Source organism: Lolium perenne, chromosome 4, assembly GCF_019359855.2.
Source record: "Lolium perenne isolate Kyuss_39 chromosome 4, Kyuss_2.0, whole genome shotgun sequence".
In the NCBI taxonomy this organism is placed as follows: domain Eukaryota; kingdom Viridiplantae; phylum Streptophyta; class Magnoliopsida; order Poales; family Poaceae; genus Lolium; species Lolium perenne.
The window spans coordinates 324,191,563-324,213,449 of record NC_067247.2 but is presented as its reverse complement, the minus strand read 5'-3'; the positions used below and the strand labels follow the sequence as shown (position 1 = coordinate 324,213,449).

The following is a 21,887-nucleotide window of genomic DNA, read 5'->3' as shown; positions in this document are numbered from 1 at the left end:
TGTTGCCAGAGAGATTTGCATTTTTCCCGCCACCTTGGCTGCTTCCTTCTCTGGATCTGCAGTTTATTGATGGGTGCCCCCTCCCCCAATGTTGTGGCGTGTCTGTTGTCGGCACGGAACTAGAGTGTCGTGTTTCGAGTGTTCGTGGGTGCGGCTCACGGTGGGCATAAAAACCGTGAAACCGAAAACCGAACCGAAGCCGAAACCGAACTAGCTGAAATCTCGGTTTTTTCCATTAACCGCTATTTTTTCGGTTTCCATTTATACTAACCGAATTAAATTAGGTAGAATTCGGTTTTTAGCCCCACCAACCGAACAAGACCGAATAGACCGAATTGAGTAACCTACCATCAATTTGTGCATAAACCGATCATTCCATAGAAGCCCAATTGCGTTTGATGTTCCAAAAATTGTTCATTCAATGTATGACTTTGGTCTTTGATGTACTAGCTTTTTCTGAATATAGAGTGAAGGCTGCATAATAGAACACGTCGCTCGAAGTCTTAGCTACCCCTTTTAATCGCTCACGAGTGATGCACCTGTACCACGAGTGCCGCAGCCTACCAAATAGCATCCCTCCACGATTGGTGCTCATTTGTCGATTTCTTCTTGTGATTGATGCTTTTTGTGTTGATATGCCAATCACTATTTGCTTTCTTCGGTGATGCCTACTATTTGTTCAAGTGAGTAGGTTCATTCGGTTTTAACCAAAAACCGAACCGAATTTGTCGGTTAACCGAATCTTTGGTTTCCTAAATTTCCATGCCAATTTCGGTTACCATTTTTGAAAACCGAATTTGTTCAAAAATCGCAAAAACCGAACCAAAATTTCGGTTAAAACCGAATGCCCACCCTGAGGTGCGGCCCTGTTGTTTGGATAGTTGGTTGCCTTGGTTTTGTTTGTGGGTATCATGTTTGTGGGGGCTTAGCCCCGTTGTTGTTGGTTTTCATCCAGTTTTCTCCTAAAAACTGGACATCCCTTCTTAATTAATGGATGAGGCAAAGCTTTTGCCTCCGTTTAAAAAAATATCACTTAGAATGCATCGATTCGCACACATAACATGAAGATCTTTATAGTGTGAACCTTTCATATTACTTCGATACACGTCATATTGCTTCTTGATACTTTACATAGCCCGAGGTGAAATTGCTAGGTTCTCATTGTTACATAACAACTTAGTCACATATCTGACGAGACGATGACGAACACAATGATACATGAGTGGGCGCTCGAGAGTGTATATCTTTATGATACGTGCAGTTTGCATTATCATTATTGCTACATATAGGAGTAGTTTTCATTGTTATTTGCCTTCATATATTGTTATTTATGCATTTTTAGATGATTTCCGAGACTTTCCTCCAAAGTCCCCTCTTTGGTATTAAATTTCTAGGAGGCAGAAAACCTCCTTTTTCGTATTTTATTTATTTCAGGACTTTCTAGATCGCTAAAAATAAAGGGAAAACTACTTGATCATTTTTTCACCCGAAGAAAGGCCGTGAGCAAAAGAACCATGCGAAAGGGGCCACGAGGGCCAAGCGAGCACAGGTGGCGCGCCCTACCTGGCTGGGCGCGCCACCTACACTCGTTTGCGCCTCGAGCGTCGCCTCGGGTCCGCTTTTATTCCAGAAGCTCTGTTTCGCCCAAAAAGCCTAAGCCATATTTTCCCGAGATTTATTGAGGCGGCAGCAGAGCCGAAAGTCCTCTTCTACTCCTGGAGAGCGCAGATCCTGCTGCACCGGTGCCTCTGGTGAAGTGGAAATCGACTCCATCGACATCCCCACTCCTCCTTGGCTTGGGAGGAGGCATCTCCATCAACATCTCCATCAGCAACATCATCACCACCATCTCCAACTACGAGATCAACGTCATCCCTCTCATAGTTTGTGTTGAATTGAACCCCAGATGTTGTTTTTAGTGCTATTGCATGTTCGTGATTGGTACTTTGTCATTATTTAGTGGGGAGATTATAGATTCAGATTGTGTTGTAATCATTATGCCTCTGGTCCATATCATGTTAACACTTGTGAGTAGTTCCCCACGTTCCTGAGGGCATAGGATGATCTGGCTATGATTATATATAATGTGCGATGAGTATTTGGTCAAGTTTTCTATCTTTTATGTTGTTCTATAATGGTTTTATGCAAACTTCGATTGTATATTACTTCACCTATAAGGGCTCATAGGGATGCACTTTGATGTAATGCATTTGTGTTGGAGGGGTCGGAATGACAGAAACCGTCTTCCAACACTATGGGTTGCATTAGAGGGGTTTATGTCGGGAACCCCAAATCTTATGGCTATGATGGAATATTTATATATTAATGATTCCTATACTTGCTCATGAAAATGGCTCTAGGACCCATCATAAGGGGTGTATTTGCACATATCTATGGCTGCACCTAACTAAAGCTCCGCCCCTAATTGAATAAAGCTTGATAAGATATTTACCATGTTGTTTAGAACTCATATGCTAGTGAATCCATGCCACCCTCGGGAAATTTAGTCTCATATAAGCACACACATTTGAGCTTGTCCTCTTGCTGCATAGAGGATTGGCTTTTCTCTCATCAAAAGCATGTACTTATTTGTTATTTACTTTCTACATTTTATTTTATTGCAAACTATATACCCAAAAACACCAAAACTGTTACTTTACTATTACTGCTTTCTTGTCGTTTCTGCTAACCAATACCTTTAGCTTCTCGTGGGTTCGACAACCTTATTGAAAAGTACTAAAATTGATTTCCTGCACTTGTGAGCCATCACTCCATCGTTGGAGGAGCCATTACGGTGACCACATAATGTAGAACTACGACATATTATTCGGTACGCGTGAAGACCATCTTTATAGTTACTTAGTCACGAGGTCACGATTGAAGATCTCGCAACATCCATATCATCCTAGTCTGCATAACTCTTATAATATAACGATCTTTAATAACTGTAATACTTCGTCATCGAGAAACTAATGATAGCGTAATCAAAAATGTATTTCACGAAATATTATTTGGGGTCTGTCGAACACCATTGCTCCACTAACAATGGTGTTCTTGTGTATTACCAACAATCTTGTAGCATATTACTATTGCCCATAGTCAGGAAAACAAGACTATCTATAATACATGAACAAGTTTTAGAGACGATTGAGACTAGGGATATATATTTGGTCTTTATAATTTCACACATGTAATTAGGCTTTCCTTCAATATCACAATATCCGGAGCTAATACAATTATAGCATAGAACTGTAAATTTAATTATGAAACCTGAAATACAAAATAAAGCAACTTCATTATTGCCGTTGGGGCATATTTCCATCACAGGAGGAGGTAAATAGCAAAGGCGTCGAGACCTTGAACGAAAGACCAACAAACAAAGACCTAAAAATACCAAAACTTGGCGGTGCACCTGTTACTAACGGAGATGTTGGTGGAAGCTACAAAGAGCTGCTGGTTGGCCTCCTCAATGGGGGAGGCTTATCAAGGCTTGCAAGGGATTTCCGTAGGTGCCATAACTTCCTAAGCAAAGTGCTCGATCGATTTCTCAAAGTCCAACACCCCCATACCACCAAGCATTTAACCATACTTGTATATAAGAAAAAAGTAAGTATTCTGGAGGGGGTGCCATGGCACCTTCACTGGATACGCCCTGCATTTACCTCCACATAACTCATCCTTACCACCCCAGTGATAGTTCTTGCAAGGTGGAGTAACCGCTTCAAGGGCTCTATGGCAGTGTCAAACAACAGAGGGGAATTTATTTGCCCATGGCTAAAGTTGTCAACAAAAGTGAACCAGAATCGGGAGAAAGTATTAGCTTGCCCAAAAACTTTTCTATCATCCAAACAACCAAAGAGGATGGGTACGAGATGATGAGAGTATACACAAAACCGAAGATTTCGCAGATTCATCTTATCCCGTGTGGCGGCTTATAAAGAGGTATATATAGTAGGGCTAATCTAAGTCGAGATGATTCATACCACTCGGCCCAAACCTTCTGATGACGGGTCTCGCTCTGCTCGGCTCTACATGAATTTAAATCACGGTATAAGACATCGCCTCTCTTTCTCTTGTCTTACACACTAGTGCAACCATGAACTTTCTCTTAACAGCCCTCTCTTCATGGTCCCCAGAAAAGAAAACTACTAAATCCGCACCGTAATCCCACTCTCTCTTTGACCACGTCGAGCTCTAAAAGCTCTACTAGTTTTTGTTCCTACTGTCACGGCCATGGTTCCCTTTTCTTATTTGCTGTCTCGCGTCAGGCACCATGCTCCGGCGGCAGTGCACTGCTACTCCGATCGACATCCTGTCACATCCTTCTCTAGCTATGCATGCCGTAGTGGTGCATGAAAAAATATGATATGTACATGGTCCATGGGCGCTCTCCATTTGTCTATTGGCTCCTCGTCGCCTAGCACCTCGCTCGCGGCCTATTTAAGCTGGCTTTCTCTACCCCGTCCAACGTTTCCGGCCCTAGCCTCCTCCATCACAAACACTTTACAACCAGGAGCTAGCTAGCTAGCCAATCTACGGTGGCGGAAGCTCTCACCATGCTGGAGAATCAGAACCAAGCCGAGGTACGGTAGGCGCACGCGTGATCGATGGATCAATTTTTCCAGCAGTACTCTCTAGCTACCTTTGTCTGCCGGCCCTAGCACGAGGTCTATGGCTGGTTAGCTAACGTAGTTTAATCCGTGCAGGTCCTTTGGCCGAGGCTGGTGGCCAACAAGCTCTTCAGGAAGCCCTCCGGCAGCCACGCCTTCGTCGCCGACTTCCCCGCGGTCGCCGGCTCCGCGGAGGAGTTCGATGGATGCAGCCCCGACGCCGGCGCCGACGCCCACCGAGGAATCAAGCGGCCGCGACCGCAGCAGCGGAACAAGACGCTCAAGTACAGGTATGTCTTTTGTCTTCTCGATCAGCGACCATGCCACCAACCAACCAGCATGCTTAACTACCCTCTAGATCATCTCAACTTGCGCCGTGGCGTTGCCATGTTGATTTTCTTATTGTTAACTTGGTGCCACTGGATGTTCACGGGGTTGATCGATCGACAGGCTGTTCGCGAGCACGTGGAACGTCGGCGGCGTTGCGCCACCGGACGACCTCGACCTGTCGGACTGGCTCGACACCAGGAACGGCACCTACGACATCTACGTCCTCGGGTACGCCACCTCCATGCCTATCGTGCAGAAAGCACATCCGAATGGTTGCTTACAAATGGCATGTACCAACGCATGCAGATTCCAGGAGGTGGTGCCGCTGAGAGCGCGGAACGTGCTCGGCGCGGACAAGAACCGCATCGGCATGCGCTGGAACGAGCTCGTGCGGGCCGCGCTGAACCGGTCATCGCCCTCGCCCTCACCGGGCTCCCACGCCACCGGAGGAGGAGGAGAGAAGCAGAAGGTGCACCCGGTCCGAGACGGCGCCGCCGGTGACCTGGGGGCACGCGACTTCCGGTGCGTGGTGAGCAAGCAGATGGTGGGCATCCTGCTCACCGTGTGGGTTCGCGGCGACCTCCGCCGCCTCGTGCGCCGCCCCAGCGTCTCCTGCGTCGGCTGCGGCGTCATGGGCTGCCTCGGCAACAAGGGCGCCGTGTCCGTCAGGTTCTGGCTGCGGGACACCAGCTTCTGCTTCGTGTGCTGCCACCTGGCCTCCGGCGGCAGGGAGGGCGACGAGGCGCACCGCAACGCCGACGCCACCGAGATCCTCTCGCGGACCAGCTTCCCGCGCCGCCACCCCTCCTCCTCCTCTCCGTCGTCGTCGCTCGCCTCGCCCCAGAAGATCCTAGATCACGAGTAAGTATACCCATCTAGGACACCCATGCACACGCACGACCAGATCGAAACCTCCATTATTTTTGTGTGCCTCAAGGTCAATGAAGGAAATGCAAAACATCTATCCGTAGTGTACTATAGAATGCATCACATCGTACTGGCTGTCGCCGCTGACCGACTGAATCGTGAGAGACGGAAACATCCACGGCCGTCTTACTGGTTACAGCCACGAACGACGAGCTCGCGATCGCGATCGTTTGCTTTAAATCTTATCTGGTTGCTACACCGTCCACGGCACCAGTAAAATCAAAAGTAGATATTGCCGTTCAGCAGGGGAATTGCATTTCTAAGCTAGTGGTACACACGTATTCATCATGTCACTGCATACAAGTAGCAAGAGGGAACGCGTCGTATATCTGTTTTCTATACCGTGCGATCGAGATCGGTGATGTAGGTAAGATCTAGGACGTGGTAAGAAATACTCCCTCCGTTCTAAGTTAAGTGTCCCGGACGTGTAGATATATAAGAATCTAGACTAATCTGCGACACTTAATTTAGAACCTAACTTGTTAATTGCGACGGTAACTGCACCGTGCATTGCCTGTTTCCACCGGCCGGCGCCGCTCCTGACAGAGACGGCTGACAGTGAAGTGGTGATTGATCATGCATGCATGTGGATTATGGACATGTGGTAGACTTTGACTCCGATCCGGTGTTTAGTTTCTAACTGTTTGTTCTCTTGCGCAGCCTGGTGATCCTGCTTGGGGACCTCAACTACAGGATCTCCCTGCCGGAGGCCAAGACGAGGTTGCTGGTGGAGAGGCAGGACTGGAAGTCACTGCTGGAAAACGACCAGGTACGACCTGCGTACAGATGATCGTCTAATTAACCCTACACAGTAAATATGCAAATCCCTGACGACCTAGCTAGAATCTCAAACCCTAAAACGTGTTTCGTGATTTGTTAATTTCTACAGCTGCGAGGCGAGGTATCATCCGAAGGTGGAGCGTTCAACGGCTGGAACGAGGGGGCGATCACATTCTCGCCGACGTACAAGTACCACCCGGACTCCGACGCCTACTACGGCTGCTCCCAGCAGGCCAAGAAGGGCGAGCAGAAGCTCAAGCGCCGCGCGCCGGCGTGGTGCGACCGCGTCCTGTGGCGCGGCGCGGGGCTCAGGCAGACCCGGTACGACCGGTGCGAGTCGCGGCTGTCGGACCACCGCCCCGTGCGCGCCGTCTTCGCCGTCGAGGTGGACGCGCCCTGGAACCTCAACTCCCTCCGGAGCTTCTTCCTCTCCGAGCGGTTCGACAGGGCCAGGAGCCCAGCCGATGGCCTTCTCGTGCTCCGAGAGGACGACCACACGACGAGCAGCGCTAGATTCGCCGAGGACGAATGAGCCAGACGTGCATATATGCTGTCCAGGCCGCGATCAAAGGACAGAGATGTCTCCAACTGTACACAGACAAAAGAGAGAGTACTTAAGACTATTAGATGAGGTCAATCGATCGATGTGTTCTTCTGAGTTGTTCATACGTGTCTACAGTAGTAGTAGTATAAGCAAGGATACGGATGCATTTTTTCCCACCCTGTTCCTGACTCCCTGTAAATTAGTTTGCACTCTTGTTCATCTGTTCATCCCACTGAGTTGTCCCCAGATCGAGCTTGTTTGGATGGACAAATAGTAGCGAGTTGCCGCTGTAAGTGCCTACGAGATATACATATGGGACTGTGTGGCAATGAAAAGCTTAATTCGGCTGCTCTACGAGTTGTTCCTTTCTACAGTAAACCTAGGAGTAGGGAACATGTGTTTTTCCACCCTGTTCATGACTTTCTGCAGCAAGCTAGATTTGTACTCTTCTTGATTCAGTGATCTGAGCTGTCGCAAACTTGCTTCAAGGGTCAAGCAACGAGTTGTCGCTGTTAGTCCGGCGAGGATGGGATTTGGTGGCCATAAACAAGTGCAAACAGGCCCTCAACGGCTCTACTTTTCTATTGGTGAGTTGATTAGATCTAAAAGATCATGATATTTATTTCCCTGGATTGAATCTTACTCGCATCTTCAGCCTCTAATCAGAAGGATAGCAGACTTGGATCTATCTTTCTCCGCGTGTGTATGCACAGTGTTTTCCCAATAGAAAAAGCGATACCATGGCATTGTCATGGGCCATAGCAATTGGTCACTACACACTACCGCCCGTGGTCGTATTCCAGCCCCTAAATTCAAGGGCTCTGCTAGCTAAGATCGTCCCCGCTTCTTGTTCTCTGCTGCTTGTTCCTTCTCCTTGTCAGTATTGCACACAACAGATGGGATGATACCAGGACAAGGTTGCTGTCGCCAATTTGCCATGCAAGTTGTGATCTTGCCTTGCGCAGCTGCTAGGCAACAACGGTTCATGATCTTGTTGTACCTGTCATCGACTCATCGACATAAGGCCACTTGTATTTTTATTTATTTATGATGTGATTAATGTATGTGTGGTCGCAGTTTTGATGACCGGCTGGGCTGGGTGTAGATTTCATAGATCCTTACAAATTTCAGTTAAATTATCATTCTCCTGGGTGACAAATGTGACAATCCGGCTGCGTGAGAAGTCCGAGCTCGAAGGGTAAGAATGTGTGAACACTGGACCATCTCATCTACACCAAAACTGTTGTGGAATACTCCTGGAGAAATTTCATCACTGCAGTCTGATTAATGTACCATTAGAGCATCTCCAGCCGCGTCCCCCAAAGCGTCCCCCAAAGCGATTTGGGGTGCGCCGGACAAAAAAACCGTTCCAGCCGCGTCCCCCAAAGCCCATTTTTGTCCGGCGCGCCCCCATACGGTGTCCGGCGCCCCGAGCCCGTCCGCGTCCCACAGGGGACGCACCGGGGACGCCGGACACAATGAAAAGCGAGGCGGGGAGTGGCGGGGCCGACTCGTCAGCGGCACAATAAATTTTTAACCTAACCGTCGCCTACCTCGCGACGGAAGTTATTGGCGGTGCAGTTCCCGCAGCGACGCGTCCCGTCGCGCCTAGCTCTGCGTGCCGGCATTAATGCGCGCCACCGCTACCCCGCCTCCCTCCGGCCTATAAAAGGGCCGCCTCTTATCCTCCCTCTCACACACAAACCCTAGCGCCTCCCTCCCAAACCCTAGCCGCCACCATCTCAACAAGACTCAACGCTATGTCCGGTAGAGGCGGAGGCCGACCTCGCGGCCGTGGTCGTGGTCGTGGACGCGGCAGAGCTGAACGCTCGCCGTCGCCTTCCACGCCGCCGGCTTCATCATCGTCGGAGATGGACGTGGAGCCGGACGTGCGGTTCGAGTTTGTCCTCGTCCTCAAGGGCGACCCGCGCGGCATCCAGAGGCTGCCGGACTCCTTCGCCGACTACGTCGCCGGCGACGATCGCCCGCGCACGATGCATCTGCGGGAGGCTGCGTGCGGCTACTACCGGTGGATCGTCGACGTGATCTACGACGCGCGCGGCAAGATGTACCTCAACATCGGCTGGGAGAAGTTCGCGCGGCACCACAGCCTCCAAGCCGGCTTCATCCTCCTGTTCTCCTACTTCGGCGACATGGACATGAGCGTCAAGGTCTTCGACGAGACGCGGTGCCGCCGGGACTACCACGGCGACAGCACCGACGAGGAGGACGACTGAGTGTTCTTTCTTCGCAGCGAACACGTGCACGGAGGTTTCTGCCTGTTCGCCTCATCGGTAGAACCAACAAGTGCACCATCCTCCCGCTGGATTTTCCAGTTTAGGTGACTGGGTGTACCCTCGAGTATTCTTTCTTAGCAGCGAACACAGGAAACCTTCGATGCACGGCCTAGTTAGGTTTAGTTTCTTTGCAAAATTTTATATTTGTGTCCACGACGGTTAAAACTATGTATTAGTTTGTGGAAAACCACGTTCCCAATTATGTATTAGTTTGTGGAAATTGAAATAAAAATGCCAAAAAATATTTTAAATGTTTGGGGGCGCCGTTTGGGGGACGCGGCTAGGGAGCGACGTCCCCCAAAGGCGGCACGAACAAAACACGTCCCCCAAACGCTCAATCCGGCGCGTTTTGGGGGACGGTTTGGGGGACGTGGCTGGAGATGCTCTTAGTCCTAAACAAGGGCATCCCTGAAGATTCTTCCGGGGACCCAAAATAATTAAACCAATCATGGCTTCCTTATAGAAAGGGAGAAACTACTATAGGGTTGGACCATATGTGATGTCTCCCCTGATAACCACATGAAACTCTGGCCTTTACGATAACCAATCGTCTTAAATCACTAGCTAACACCTGCTAAACCATACGGGGGTCCAATTTTGTTTTTGTTTTGAGAAACACAGTACAAACACAGACGCTCACATACACTCACCCCTATGAACGCACAGACGCACATCCTATTCCTATGAGCACCTCCGGAAGACTGAGCCGGCGGATTGGATCTTGAAATTGACGAAGTCACCACAGACGTCTTGCTGTCGACGGGAACGTCACCTCCCACTGAATGAATATTCCGCCTTTTATGAAATACAAAGATGTCAAACCTGGGGTTTAAACTCTGGTGGGCTGAGGATACAACCATCTCCTAACCACTCAACCTTCAGATTGGTTCTCGGGGGTCCAATTTTATTCGAGGGGAGATCGTCAAATCATTAGCTCCATAAGAACAGAGCGCCGCTGATGGTCATATAAGAATTAGCAGTGAGATAATGTTTCCAGATTACACTAATCATCAGGCTTTCAAGCACATTCTTCAGTGTATAGCTTGTTCAAGATAAAGAGCATGTTTGGTGCAGAAACAACTTTTCCCATTGATTAGGATTGCACCCCTTTCCCTTAGCTACAAAACATCAACATGCCAGCTGAGATCAACTTGCATTCTTTCATTGTAGTTTTCTTCTTCTGGAAGGTACATTTTTCTATCATGCTTTAACTTGTAACGCATGGCAGCGCATGTAGGAGACAAATGCCATCTTTCATCCGGTGACACAACGCAAGGTCAGGATCATTTTTTCTACAGGAAATAGCAGTCTTGTCAGGTGATGCAAGCAGCTCTGGTTTCAAGAACGGCATGTTGGTAGGTCCCTAGTTATCGTGGCTCTTAGGTAGGTCAACTGCCTCACAACCAGTTAGTATGATGAGCAAACAAGAAAAACCGTTTTGGCAAAGAACTAAGTAGTCTAGAGAAATATGTGTTCTTCATTGCCATTCCTGGAGAAGTGGTCGCCGACGTGGGGGTCCGACCTGAATAAAGACGGTGGTCCTAGGGTCTCTCTTGCGTGAAGAGGAAGACCTACCGGAGGCCTGGACTCGTGATCTAGCCGGAGTGTTGAGTTCCGGAAGGCTCCGCCGGCGAATGTAACAGTGCTTTTTGCCTGGAGTTTGCTGGATCGGTGGTATTCGGTCGTGCGCACCCATGCTTTTATTCCGACCGATTGGTTCTGGAGGGAGCGGCGCGAAGCTCTTTTTCTGTGTTGACATCAAGTGACTATGGATTCATGATGAAAGTCGGAAGAAGAGAAGTTCATGAAGGCCGGAGGGGAGGACTAGCTAAGGGAGGTTCAAGTCTCCGCGTTGTTGATGGACTTGCTTGGTGTTCCGGGCTTCACAACAGCGGTATGAAAGTGGGGGCGCCAACACAGGTGAAGTTCAGAGTCCTACCTTTCAGGGTGAAAACCCAAGGTCTGGCCTTAACTGGTTGTGCCTGGCAATGACCTTGTTGGAGGCATTGTTTTGAGAGCGGGGACTATCTTCAGGGTGAAAACCTAAGATCGTTGATCGGGTGACGATGGTGTTCGCGCACTATTCCCTTCTTGGAGGCGTCGTTTTTGGAGATTCTGTATTTCAGGTGTTATCTTGGTGGTGGATGTATTGCTGTTGTTAGGCCCGAGATACTGTAGCGGGACTTTTGTTTCTTAGTTTTCTTTTCTTCTTTTTGGCTGTGTGCATCCGTAGTGCCATTAGGGTGGTGCGTTGTTGCAGAGGCTGGGTGTAATTGGTATCGTTTTGATATTAATATATTCCCTTTATCGAAAAAATTCCTGGAGAAGTACCTGCTACAGCCCCAGTATGTGCCAAGCAGAAGGTACAAAAATAATTCGAAGCTAAGGGTCCGTTTGGTTTAGTTTTCTCAGCCAACTTATACTACGGAAAAGCTAAACTCTAACCAAAACGATTTTTTCCGTAGCTGATTCTCCTAACGCAGCAGCTTTTGGCAGTGTATTTTCCACAGCACCTTAACCCCTGTTTCCACCGCGGTGACTTTTAGATTTTGTTGAAAATTACCCACCAATGACAATGGTAGGTTATACCGATTCACTTATATTCCTTTCTCAGTCCCCTCACGACCCATCTTCTTCTTTCTCTTGCTCTATTCCGCATCGGGATGAGACAGTCGACTGGATCCCGGTGGCGCGCTGACCCTCGCACACTCACGTACTACATCAATCTCCTCCCATCACCTGCACGTCCCATGCCGCCCTAGGTGCCGCCCGCCTCCGACTTTCTCTACAGCGGCACGGCGCCCCACCGTGCTCTCCCCAGAGATCCACATCCCAGACCTGATCGAATCCCTATGGACCCGTTTGGTAGTCATTTTTGCATGGACTGAAAAACGAAACGGTCTGCTTGGTTGCCTGGAAAGCTTCGCGTTGTGGCATAACCGCTTCTCAAAGCACTATAGAAATAGAATCAGTAGCAACACCGGAATTGGCTGTTTCCAGCCGGCCCGTCCTGTTGTCGTCCATTTTTGCACGTCGTCGTGCAACGGTTGCACCCGTGGAGAAGCGTAGGAGACACCGCGTTGTCTCGACCCTCTCTCCCCACTTTTAGTTACCGGTTCGCTCCTCTCTCCCCCCATTCAACTCCCTCACTAACACACGCCTTCGTCCCATAAACTGTCACCCATGGCCTCCTTGCCGCCTCCCCGCCTCCTTCATCACCAGCACCGATGGATCCTGCCGGCGGCCCAACTGTCCCCCGGCCGAAATTGCGTAGTTGCGCATGGTCCGGCAGTATGAGGAAGGCAGCCGCGATGCGGCGGCACAGATCGATGCCGGTCGAGTACTGGTGTTGAATCGGCCGTCGTTGGTCGCTTCCAGGCCCATTCCACCACAAGAAACCAAACCAGCTGAGCTAGGCCCAGTTCGCAGCTTTCAGAGCTTATAAAATCGTTCAATTAGGGTAATAAACACCTTTCAAATTCTAGCTCAAAGACTTCATGTCTTGTGGGAATCTAGATATCTGAAACCAAGACCACCGATGTATATCACTTCCCATGACACCCATGTAACTCCCCTCTACCATTATTTGCCCCCCCCCCCCCTCCTCCCCACGCACACACACAAAATTGCGTGATTATTGAATCTATGTGTCCACATAACCCTTTTGGTAGTTTTTTTTAGATAAAAGGCACTAGGTGCCCGACTTTAAATTAATAAAGCCCACAAGTTCGAAACAGAGTTATTACATGCTGCGGCATACAGCTTAGCCAAAGTAGAATAAGCAAGGGAACAAACGGGGTCGGCCTCCCCTAACAGACCGAGAACCCAGGAACAACTAGATAGAACACGGCAGCAAGCATCAAACTTCAAGGCTCCGATGGCAGAAGTTGGGCATGGGTGCTTCTTAGTTCCTCGATCAGCCATCTAAGCCAGGTGCGGTCCCCGGGCTTTGCCACGCCGAGCCACTGCTGCAAGAAGAACATAGTTTTAAAAGTAATGTCAGCCGGGTGTCTAATAATCTTAGACTCCAAAGTGAGCTTGTTTCTAATCAACCATAGCGCCCAGGATTGAGCTATGAACAAGCACCAAATCGTCCGCCTAGCTCTACCAGCAAAGTTGGAGATAATCGCAAAGAATTGCGGGAAGGAGGCTGGGCACCAGCTACACCCCAGGATCTGCCTAGTGACACTCCAGGCGAACCTCGCCAAGGAGCACCCAAAGAAAATATGGTCGGCATTCTCCACCTCGCCGCACAGGGCACAATTTCCGTTACCCGGACCATGTCTGGCCAGGATGTTGGCACTAGAGGGGAGGCGATCGAGAACCAGCTGCCAGGAGAAGATGCGGATCTTGAGCGAAATCTTAGCGGCCCAGACATCTTTGAAATGAGCAATCGTCGCCCCGCGCGACAACCGCGCGATGGATTTCACAGAATACATCCCATTTCCCTCCAAGAGCCAGGAAACCGTATCCTGGCCCTGAGAGAGAGAGAGAGGTTGACTCAATCAAAGCAAGAAGCTCTCCGTGTTCTCCAGCCAGGTCCGAGGGTAGCTGTCTTCGGAAGCGCATCGGCTCGACGCTGGAGCAAACCTGTGCAACAGAATCCATCTGATTGAGGGCTATATCGAATAGGCCTGGGAACCTGTCTTTGAGAGGCGTGTCGCCCGTCCATCTGTCCATCCAAAAGCTCGTGCGGGAGCCATCACGGACGCAGTGCCTGGCCCCAAGTTTGAACATGTGCTTGATCTTGTGCAAACTACGCCAAAACTGGGAGCCCCTCACTCCCGACGTGGCGAAGATATCATTCGATCGGAGGTACTTTACGGTGATGATCCGTTTCCAGAGTTGGTTGCCTCCATGGTACAATTTCCACACCCACTTGAGCATAAGAGCAATATTCATAAGTCTCGAGTTGACGAGCCCCAAGCCCCCAAGAGATTTCGGTCGACAGATAGCCGGCCAATTGACCAGATGGTATTTCCTTTTGGAGCCAACCCCTTCCCAATAGAATTTGGCTCTATGCGAGTCAAACTTGGCGTGGATACCATCTTGGAGAAGAAAGAGACCCATGGCAAACGATGGTAGGTTATCAAGGCAGGAATTGGACAAGATTAGTTGCCCCCCCCCCCCCGACGACATAAACTTACCCCACCAGGGTTCCACTCTGGCCGCCAACTTTCTTACGAGGAACAGCCATTGTTCCATCGTCAAGCTCCTATCAGCGATCGGTAGGCCAAGGTAGATGAAAGGGAATTCCCCTAGTTTGCAGTTCAGCTTGTCCGCCACCACCTGCTGATGCTCCGGTGAAGTCCCCATGAATATCACCTCGGATTTGTGATAATTAATTTTGAGGCCCGACATGTCTTCAAAGCACATCAGAATGAACTTAAGGTTTGCCAAATGCACATCATCGTCTTGGATCATGATAATAGTGTCGTCGGCGTATTGGAGGTGCGTGATTCCCCCAGGGACCAGGTGTGGCGCGATCCCCGCAATGTGGCCAGCATCGTTTGCCTTGGATAGGATGACTGATAGGGCCTCCGCCATGAAGTTAAAAAGAAGCGGGGAAAGTGGGTCTCCCTGCCGCACTCCCCGCTTGTTACGGAAGAAGGGTCCAATCTCCCCATTGATCGAGATCGCAGTCTGTCCTCCCGCCACCAGCTGAGAGATGCGGTGGACCACCCCAGCATCAAACCCTTTGTAGCGCAGCACTTCCGTGAGAAAATGCCAGTTCACCCTATCGTACGCTTTCTCGAAGTCAAGTTTAAGCAGCACACAATCCTCTTTCTTTGACTTAACTTCATGCACGAGCTCGTGCAGGGCCAACACCCCGTCCAGGATAAAGCGCCCCTTGATAAAGGCGGATTGATTGGGACTAATGACTCTGTGAGCAATGGGGTCCAGCTTGGAAGCAACTGCCTTCGAAACAAACTTGAAGATCACATTGATTAGGGCTATTGGACGGAACTGTGTAATCTGCTCTGCCCCGGGAACCTTTGGGATCAACGAAAGCACTCCAAAGTTGAGACGAGCAATGTTGATTCTGCCGAAAAAAGGAAATCATTGATGATATGCAGAACTCCCATTTTAACCAGCGGCCAGAATTTCTTGAAGAAGCTGACCGGGAAGCCGTCAGGGCCCGGGGCCGTGTCAGTCTTCATATATTGGAGCAGGCTGTCGAGCTCAGCCTCCGAGTAAGTACGCATCACCTCCGCGTTTTCTTCCAGCGAGACCCTTGCCTCCTCGCCCCAAGCAGTGGGATCCAGCGAGCACACCCTATACTCAGTGGAGCCAAGCAGCTAGCGGTAGAAGCCGTAGATGTGGTCCTGAATGAGTCTTTTCTCCGTGATAGGGCCCTGGTCAGTGATCAGCCTCAAGATATTGCATTTCCTTCTTCTGCCATTAGCGACAGCGTGGAAATACACTGTGTTGGCGTCCCCATGCAACAACCAGCGAATTCTGCCCCGCTGCCGCCAATACTCCTCCTCAGCTCTGAAGATGGCCAGGATTTGGTCCTCCAGGTGGTACCGAAACGCCCATTCGTCCTCGTCGAGACCCACCGTATCGGCTTTTTCATCCAGGCCCTTGATCTGACCCAACAGATATTGCTTATTAGCTCTTAGCTCAGTCGACTTGTTCGCACTCCAGCCCTTGAGTCTTTGTCTCAAGCCTCCACTCATATAGCTCCACCAGTCCAGAATATCTCTCCCTCTAACACTGGCGGATAGCACGTCCCAGAACCCCTTAAGCGTATCCGGGAAGTCCTCAATCTCAAACCAGCCAGCTTCAAAAAAGAACCTATTGCCTCTACAGACCACCTCATCCCCAGAGTCGAGGATCAGGGGAGTATGGTCAGAACCCAGGCTTGTCTCGGCAGAAAGGGAGCAGAGCGGGAAGTGGGCTTCTAACTCTGGTGCGATGAACACCCTGTCCAACACACAGCGGGTCGGGTTGAGCCTTTTATTTGTCCATGTGTACCTTGCACCCGTGCGAGGTACCTCATGGAGGCCCCAATTGGCAATATTCTCATTGAACACATCTATCCTAGCCCAGTTTACTATGTCGTTGTTCTTTTCCGTTGCTTCCCTAAGCATGTTAAAATCTCCACCCATGAGGATAGGGAATTCCGATGCGGACACTTTGTCGGAAATCTCTTGCAGAAAGATAGGAGAGAAAGCATGGTCCGCTGGGCCGTAAACTCCCATCACCTCCAGCTTGAAGCGATCCGCGCGGGAAAGGATAGACGCGCTGATGAAGTATCTACCGAGGGAAACCCATCCAACCTCGAAGATACTATCTCTGAAGCCCAACAGCATCCCCCCGGATTGGCCGTTCGCGGGCAGCCAACACCAAAAAAACTTCTCGCCCACCTCGAGGCTACGCAACTCCTGATCAGAGAAATCTTGTTTAATTGTCTCCTGCAAGCAAACGATATCTATCTTGTGAAGGCGGAGGTAATCCTTAAGCATGGTTCGGTGCCCCCTTCACCCGAAACCATGGATATTCCAGAAGAGAGCCCTCATTGGGAACCTACTTTGCGACCCCGTGCTTGGCGGGTTAGGATCCTTGTACGAACTGCCACTGGTTTCTTGAGTGTCTTCCTCTTGGCTGCAAGAGCTGCTCGTTTCTTATGACCACCAGACCCCTCTAGTGTCAAAGACGGGGATTTAGAGGCAACCCCAGTTGTCTCTGCAGGTTCGGAGAGCTTGTCCACCTCCGCCTTGGCTTTCTCTGCTGCCAGCTTGTCCCGGGCTAAGGCCACTGCCTGGGCCAACCCCTTTGCGCGGATGATGGAGAGAAGCGGAGCAGGGTTGCCAGCCACGGAAGGGAAAAAGATACAACTATCCTTTGCAACAGCCAGCAAGTGCTCATTGGAAGAATGTTGGAGGACAGCAAAATCATTAAGAGTTTTGGAGAAAGTACCTGTAGACTTCTGCTCGGCGCGGGCCATTGCCCGTTGAAGGATCGGTTCGGCCGACGCGGACGGGCCACGCCGGCCACGCCGGCTGAAGCACGACGGGCCTCCCACCTTCGGCTTGCTCCTTGGCGCCCGTGCCACTGACGCGGCGAGCTCCCCAATCACTTCTCCTTCCATGGGCATAGCACCCAACCCCTCCTTGGATCTTGAATTCTCCCCATCAAAAACCAGCTGCATGGCAATGTCTTTCCCAGCCGGGTTTCTGGCCAGAGATGGGCGGTCCATGTTGCTCTTGCTCCTGCGCTCCCGTGCACGCATGGTGTCCGGGTCACTCTCCCACGAGGGGCTGAGACCCACTTCCAGCCTGTCTTGTTCTGATAGGGGCATGGCCTTTCCCGGCGCTCTTGGATCCCTTCTTGGAGTTGACTGCCCCTCCGGCGTTGTAGAATCCATCACCAAAGATGGGGAGAGGGGGGGCTGGTCTCCGTCTGACTCTTCTGTTTCCGCCAGCTGCGTGGGCGCACGATCCGAGGACATGATGTTCTTCAGAATAGGAAAAATGTCCCCTTTTCCCAGCAGATTGGTTCCATACTGGCTAAGGGCAGAGGAGGGAATCAGAACTTCAGACGTTCCAAGCGCTGACGTGCCAGGATCCAGAGCAACAGATTTATGCTTAGGAGCGCCGCTGATCCCACTGGCCTCAGGACGGGGAACAGAGAGATCTGCATCCTTTCTGATATGCTTCCCACGCCGCCCGTCCCACCCGTCCCCTTCCGATTCCTCCAAATCATCATCTTTGTCGTCCCCCAGCTGCCCAGGCGGAGGAGGGGGAGCAGAGTGAACTGCCAGCCTCTCCCTTTCCAGTTGCACTCTCACCTTGAACCCTTGCGAGTTGACAAACATCATGATGTAGGGGGGTAGATTAATCGGCCTCTTGCAGCCCAGCAAGAGCCGAACTGGACGATCAGACGCAGCCAGGGACTCTTCATCCACTCCCTTTTGGTAGTTTGAAACAAGCTATAGATTAAACAGATATCGTACATGCACCATCCAACCCTTGATCTAGCTTGCTCCATACATGGTCTCTAAAATATTTAAAAGTTGCATACTTTGAGCTTCCCACCTCTGTAGGCATACCAAGATAGCGGTCACCAAGGGACTCCTTATTGGTCACCAAAATACCTGGGCATCCTTTGATAAAAATAACAAAAGACTGATTCTTATTAATTCTTTGACCCGAAGCATTACAATAGATATCCAACAAGTTTGATGCCTCCATTGCCTGATCATTACTTTCCTTGAAAAATAGGATGTAATCCGCGAATAACAAGTGATTAACCACCATAGCCGATGGAGCCACCTTGATACCTCGGAGGTGCGATGACTGATTAGATTTAAAAAGCATGAAAGGCCCTCTGCCGTGTAACATCCCAGGATTCCAGACAATTGCGGGGTAGATCTAGGAAAGGGATGTGCATCTCATCTTAAAATCTAGGGAAATTTCGCGTCTAATTGCATAACACATAAAAGGGAATCAAGTTTCTCTCTCAACACCAATTAGGGTTTAGGGTTTCGAGAGTGCGATAAGCTTTGACATGACCACTTTGCATTTAGGATTTTCATATGATTTGTTCATCAACTTGTTTGGAATTGAAACATGAAAAGGAATTGAGTTTGAATTCAAATTCAAATTCAAAATTAAACAATTCAATTTGAATTAAATAGTATATAAATCAAATCATAATATTGAATATATACAAGTAACATTAAAAGTTAAATACATATATCATATAAAGCTAAACATAGAGAAAACTTGAGCTTTATTAATTAAACACACATAATACATTGTCAATTACAATATCTCTTATATACTACAATAAATCAAATAATAAGGTAAAGAAATGAATAAAAGAAAATTACAAATATCTAGAACTAAAACCCTAGCCACTATTCATCTTCTTGATCATGAAGAACACCTAGATGATCTTGAAATGCTTCAAACATGCACATCAAACAAAAACAAAAAATTGCATTGCACCAAGTGGCAAAGCCACTTAGCTGTTAGAAATAAAGAAAAACAAGGGATAAGCTTGGATTAGACGAGCTGATCCACCTCCAGGGAGCAAGTCCCAACCAAGTGAAGCACACAACTCACAAGGCCTGTTGCATGGCCAACAACAGACAGCCAATTAGGCTATTCACCAAGTGAACAGCCTTGTTGTCGACTAGGGAGCTCAGTACAAAGGGGTATAAAACCTTTACAGCTCCAAACCCTAGAGTTCATCGACACAAGCACCAGAAAGAGTAGAACAGCAAGAATAGTAAATAGTAGAGACCATCCAGTGCCCATTCCACCAAGAACAGGCAATTGTTTAGCAAGAGATGGTGAAGTAGCTCACAGCGGATCACAAGCCAGGAGGAGAAGGACAAGCACATCACAAGCCAGTCCATCACAAAAGCAAAATCTCTACATCAACAAACATCTAGGAGCTGGAGTGAGGGTATACCAAAGATTCATGAGCAAGCAATGGTTTTTCTCATATTTCATAGCATATGCACAACAAACCCAAGCCATAGGGTAGGGTTACCCTAAGTGTATCATCACTTGGTCCTAGACCATGTGATGCTGGCAAAATGGGGAGATGCCAGTGAAACAAATCCCAAAGAAACCTGGGTATGCCATTGATACGTCTCCGACGTATCGATAATTTCATATGTTCCATGCTTGTTTTATGACAATACCTACATGTTTTGTTCACACTTTATATCGTTTTTATGCGTTTTCCGGAACTAACCTATTGACGAGATGCCGAAGTGCCAGTTCCTGTTTTCTGCTGTTTTTGGTTTCAGAAATCCTAGTAAGGAAATATTCTCGGAATTGGACGAAATCAACGCCCAGCATCTTAGAATTGCACGAAGCTTCCAGAACACCCGAGAGCCACCAGAGGAGGGCCCTGTGGGCCCCAGGTGATAGGCTGGCGCGGCCAGGGTGTGGGCCGCGCCCCCCAGTTGTGTCGTCACCTCGTTGACCTTCTGACGCCGCCTCTTCGCCTATATAAAGGTCCCTGACCTAAATTATCGATACGAAAAAGCCACGGTACGAGAAACCATCCAGAGCCGCCGCCATCGCGAAGCCAAGATCTGGGGAGAGGAGTCTCTGTTCCGGCACGCCGCCGGGACGGGGAAGTGCCCCCGGAAGGCTTCTCCATCGACACCACCGCCATCTTCATCACCGCTGCTATCTCCCATGAGGAGGGAGTAGTTCTCCATCGAGGCTAAGGGCTGTACCGGTAGCTATGTGGTTAATCTCTCTCCTATGTACTTCAATACAATAATCTCATGAGCTGCCTTACATGATTGAGATTCATATGATGATGCTTGTAATCTAGATGTCGTTATGCTAGTCAAGTGAATTTTACTTATGTGATCTCCGGAGACTCCTTGTTCCACGGGTGTAAAGGTGATAGTGTGTGCACCGTGTGGGTCTCTTAGGCTATATTTCACAGAATACTTATTCACTGTTATGAATAGCATAGTGAAGTGCTTATTTATATCCCTTTATGATTGCAATGTGTTTTGTATCACTATTCATCTATGTGCTACTCTAGTGATGTTATTAAAGTACTCTATTCCTCCTGCACGGTGTAATGGTGACAGTATGTGCATCGTGTAGTACTTGGCGTAGGTTATGATTGTGATCTCTTGTAGATTATGAAGTTAATTATTGCTATGATAGTATTGATGTGATCTATGCCTCCTTCATAGTGTGATGGTGACAGTGTGCATGCTATGTTAGTACTTGGTGTATTTGCAATGATCTATCATGCACTCTAAGGTTATTTAAATATGAATATCAAATATTGTGGAGCTTGTTAACTCCGGCATTGAGGGTTCGTGTAATCCTACACAATTAGTGGTGTTCATCATCCAACAAGAGAGTGTAGAGTATAGCATTTATCTATTCTGTTATGTTGAGAGTGTCCACTAGTGAAAGTATAATCCCTAGGCCTTGTTCCTAATACTGCTATCGCTGCTTGTTTATTGTTTTACTGCATCTGTACTGTCCGCAATATTACCACCATCAACCACACGCCAGTCCTGGGCAGCAAAGCACTTTTCTGGCACCGTTACTACTGCTCATATTTATTCATACCACCTGTATTTCACTATCTCTTCGCCGAACTAGTGCACCTATTAGGTGTGTTGGGGACACAAGAGACTTCTTGCTTTGTGGTTGCAGGGTTGCATGAGAGGGATATATTTCACCTCTTCCTCCCTGAGTTCGATAAACCTTGGGTGATCCACTTAAGGGAAACTTGCTGCTGTTCTACAAACCTCTGCTCTTGGAGGCCCAACACTGTCTACAAGAATAGAAGCACCCGTAGACATCAAGCACTTTTCTGGCGCCGTTGCCGGGGAGGAAAGGTAAAAGGCACTCATACTCCGGTTCCAGGTAACTAAGTACTTTTCTGGCGCCATTG

General features: G+C 49.0%; 1 protein-coding gene across 1 annotated transcript; it reads left to right on the top strand.

Moving 5' to 3' along the window:
- The first annotated feature begins 4,434 nt into the window (after positions 1–4,434).
- Positions 4,435–7,530, top strand: LOC127296333 (type IV inositol polyphosphate 5-phosphatase 9). Its single transcript, XM_051326388.2, has 6 exons — positions 4,435–4,583; positions 4,707–4,900; positions 5,061–5,168; positions 5,247–5,801; positions 6,528–6,636; positions 6,757–7,530. Exons 1-6 carry the CDS (start codon positions 4,557–4,559, stop codon positions 7,177–7,179), a joined length of 1,416 nt encoding a protein of 471 aa, XP_051182348.1. The 5' UTR covers positions 4,435–4,556; the 3' UTR covers positions 7,180–7,530.
- The last annotated feature ends 14,357 nt before the right edge of the window (positions 7,531–21,887 follow it).

Bases quoted from the DNA above. Each gene is read 5' to 3' on its own strand.
- LOC127296333 (XM_051326388.2), top strand. From the start codon at position 4,557: ATGCTGGAGAATCAGAACCAAGCCGAG. The intron at 4,584-4,706 runs GTACGGTAGGCG...TAATCCGTGCAG, and splicing joins AGAATCAGAACCAAGCCGAG to GTCCTTTGGCCGAGGCTGGT. The intron at 5,169-5,246 runs GTACGCCACCTC...CAACGCATGCAG, and splicing joins TACGACATCTACGTCCTCGG to ATTCCAGGAGGTGGTGCCGC.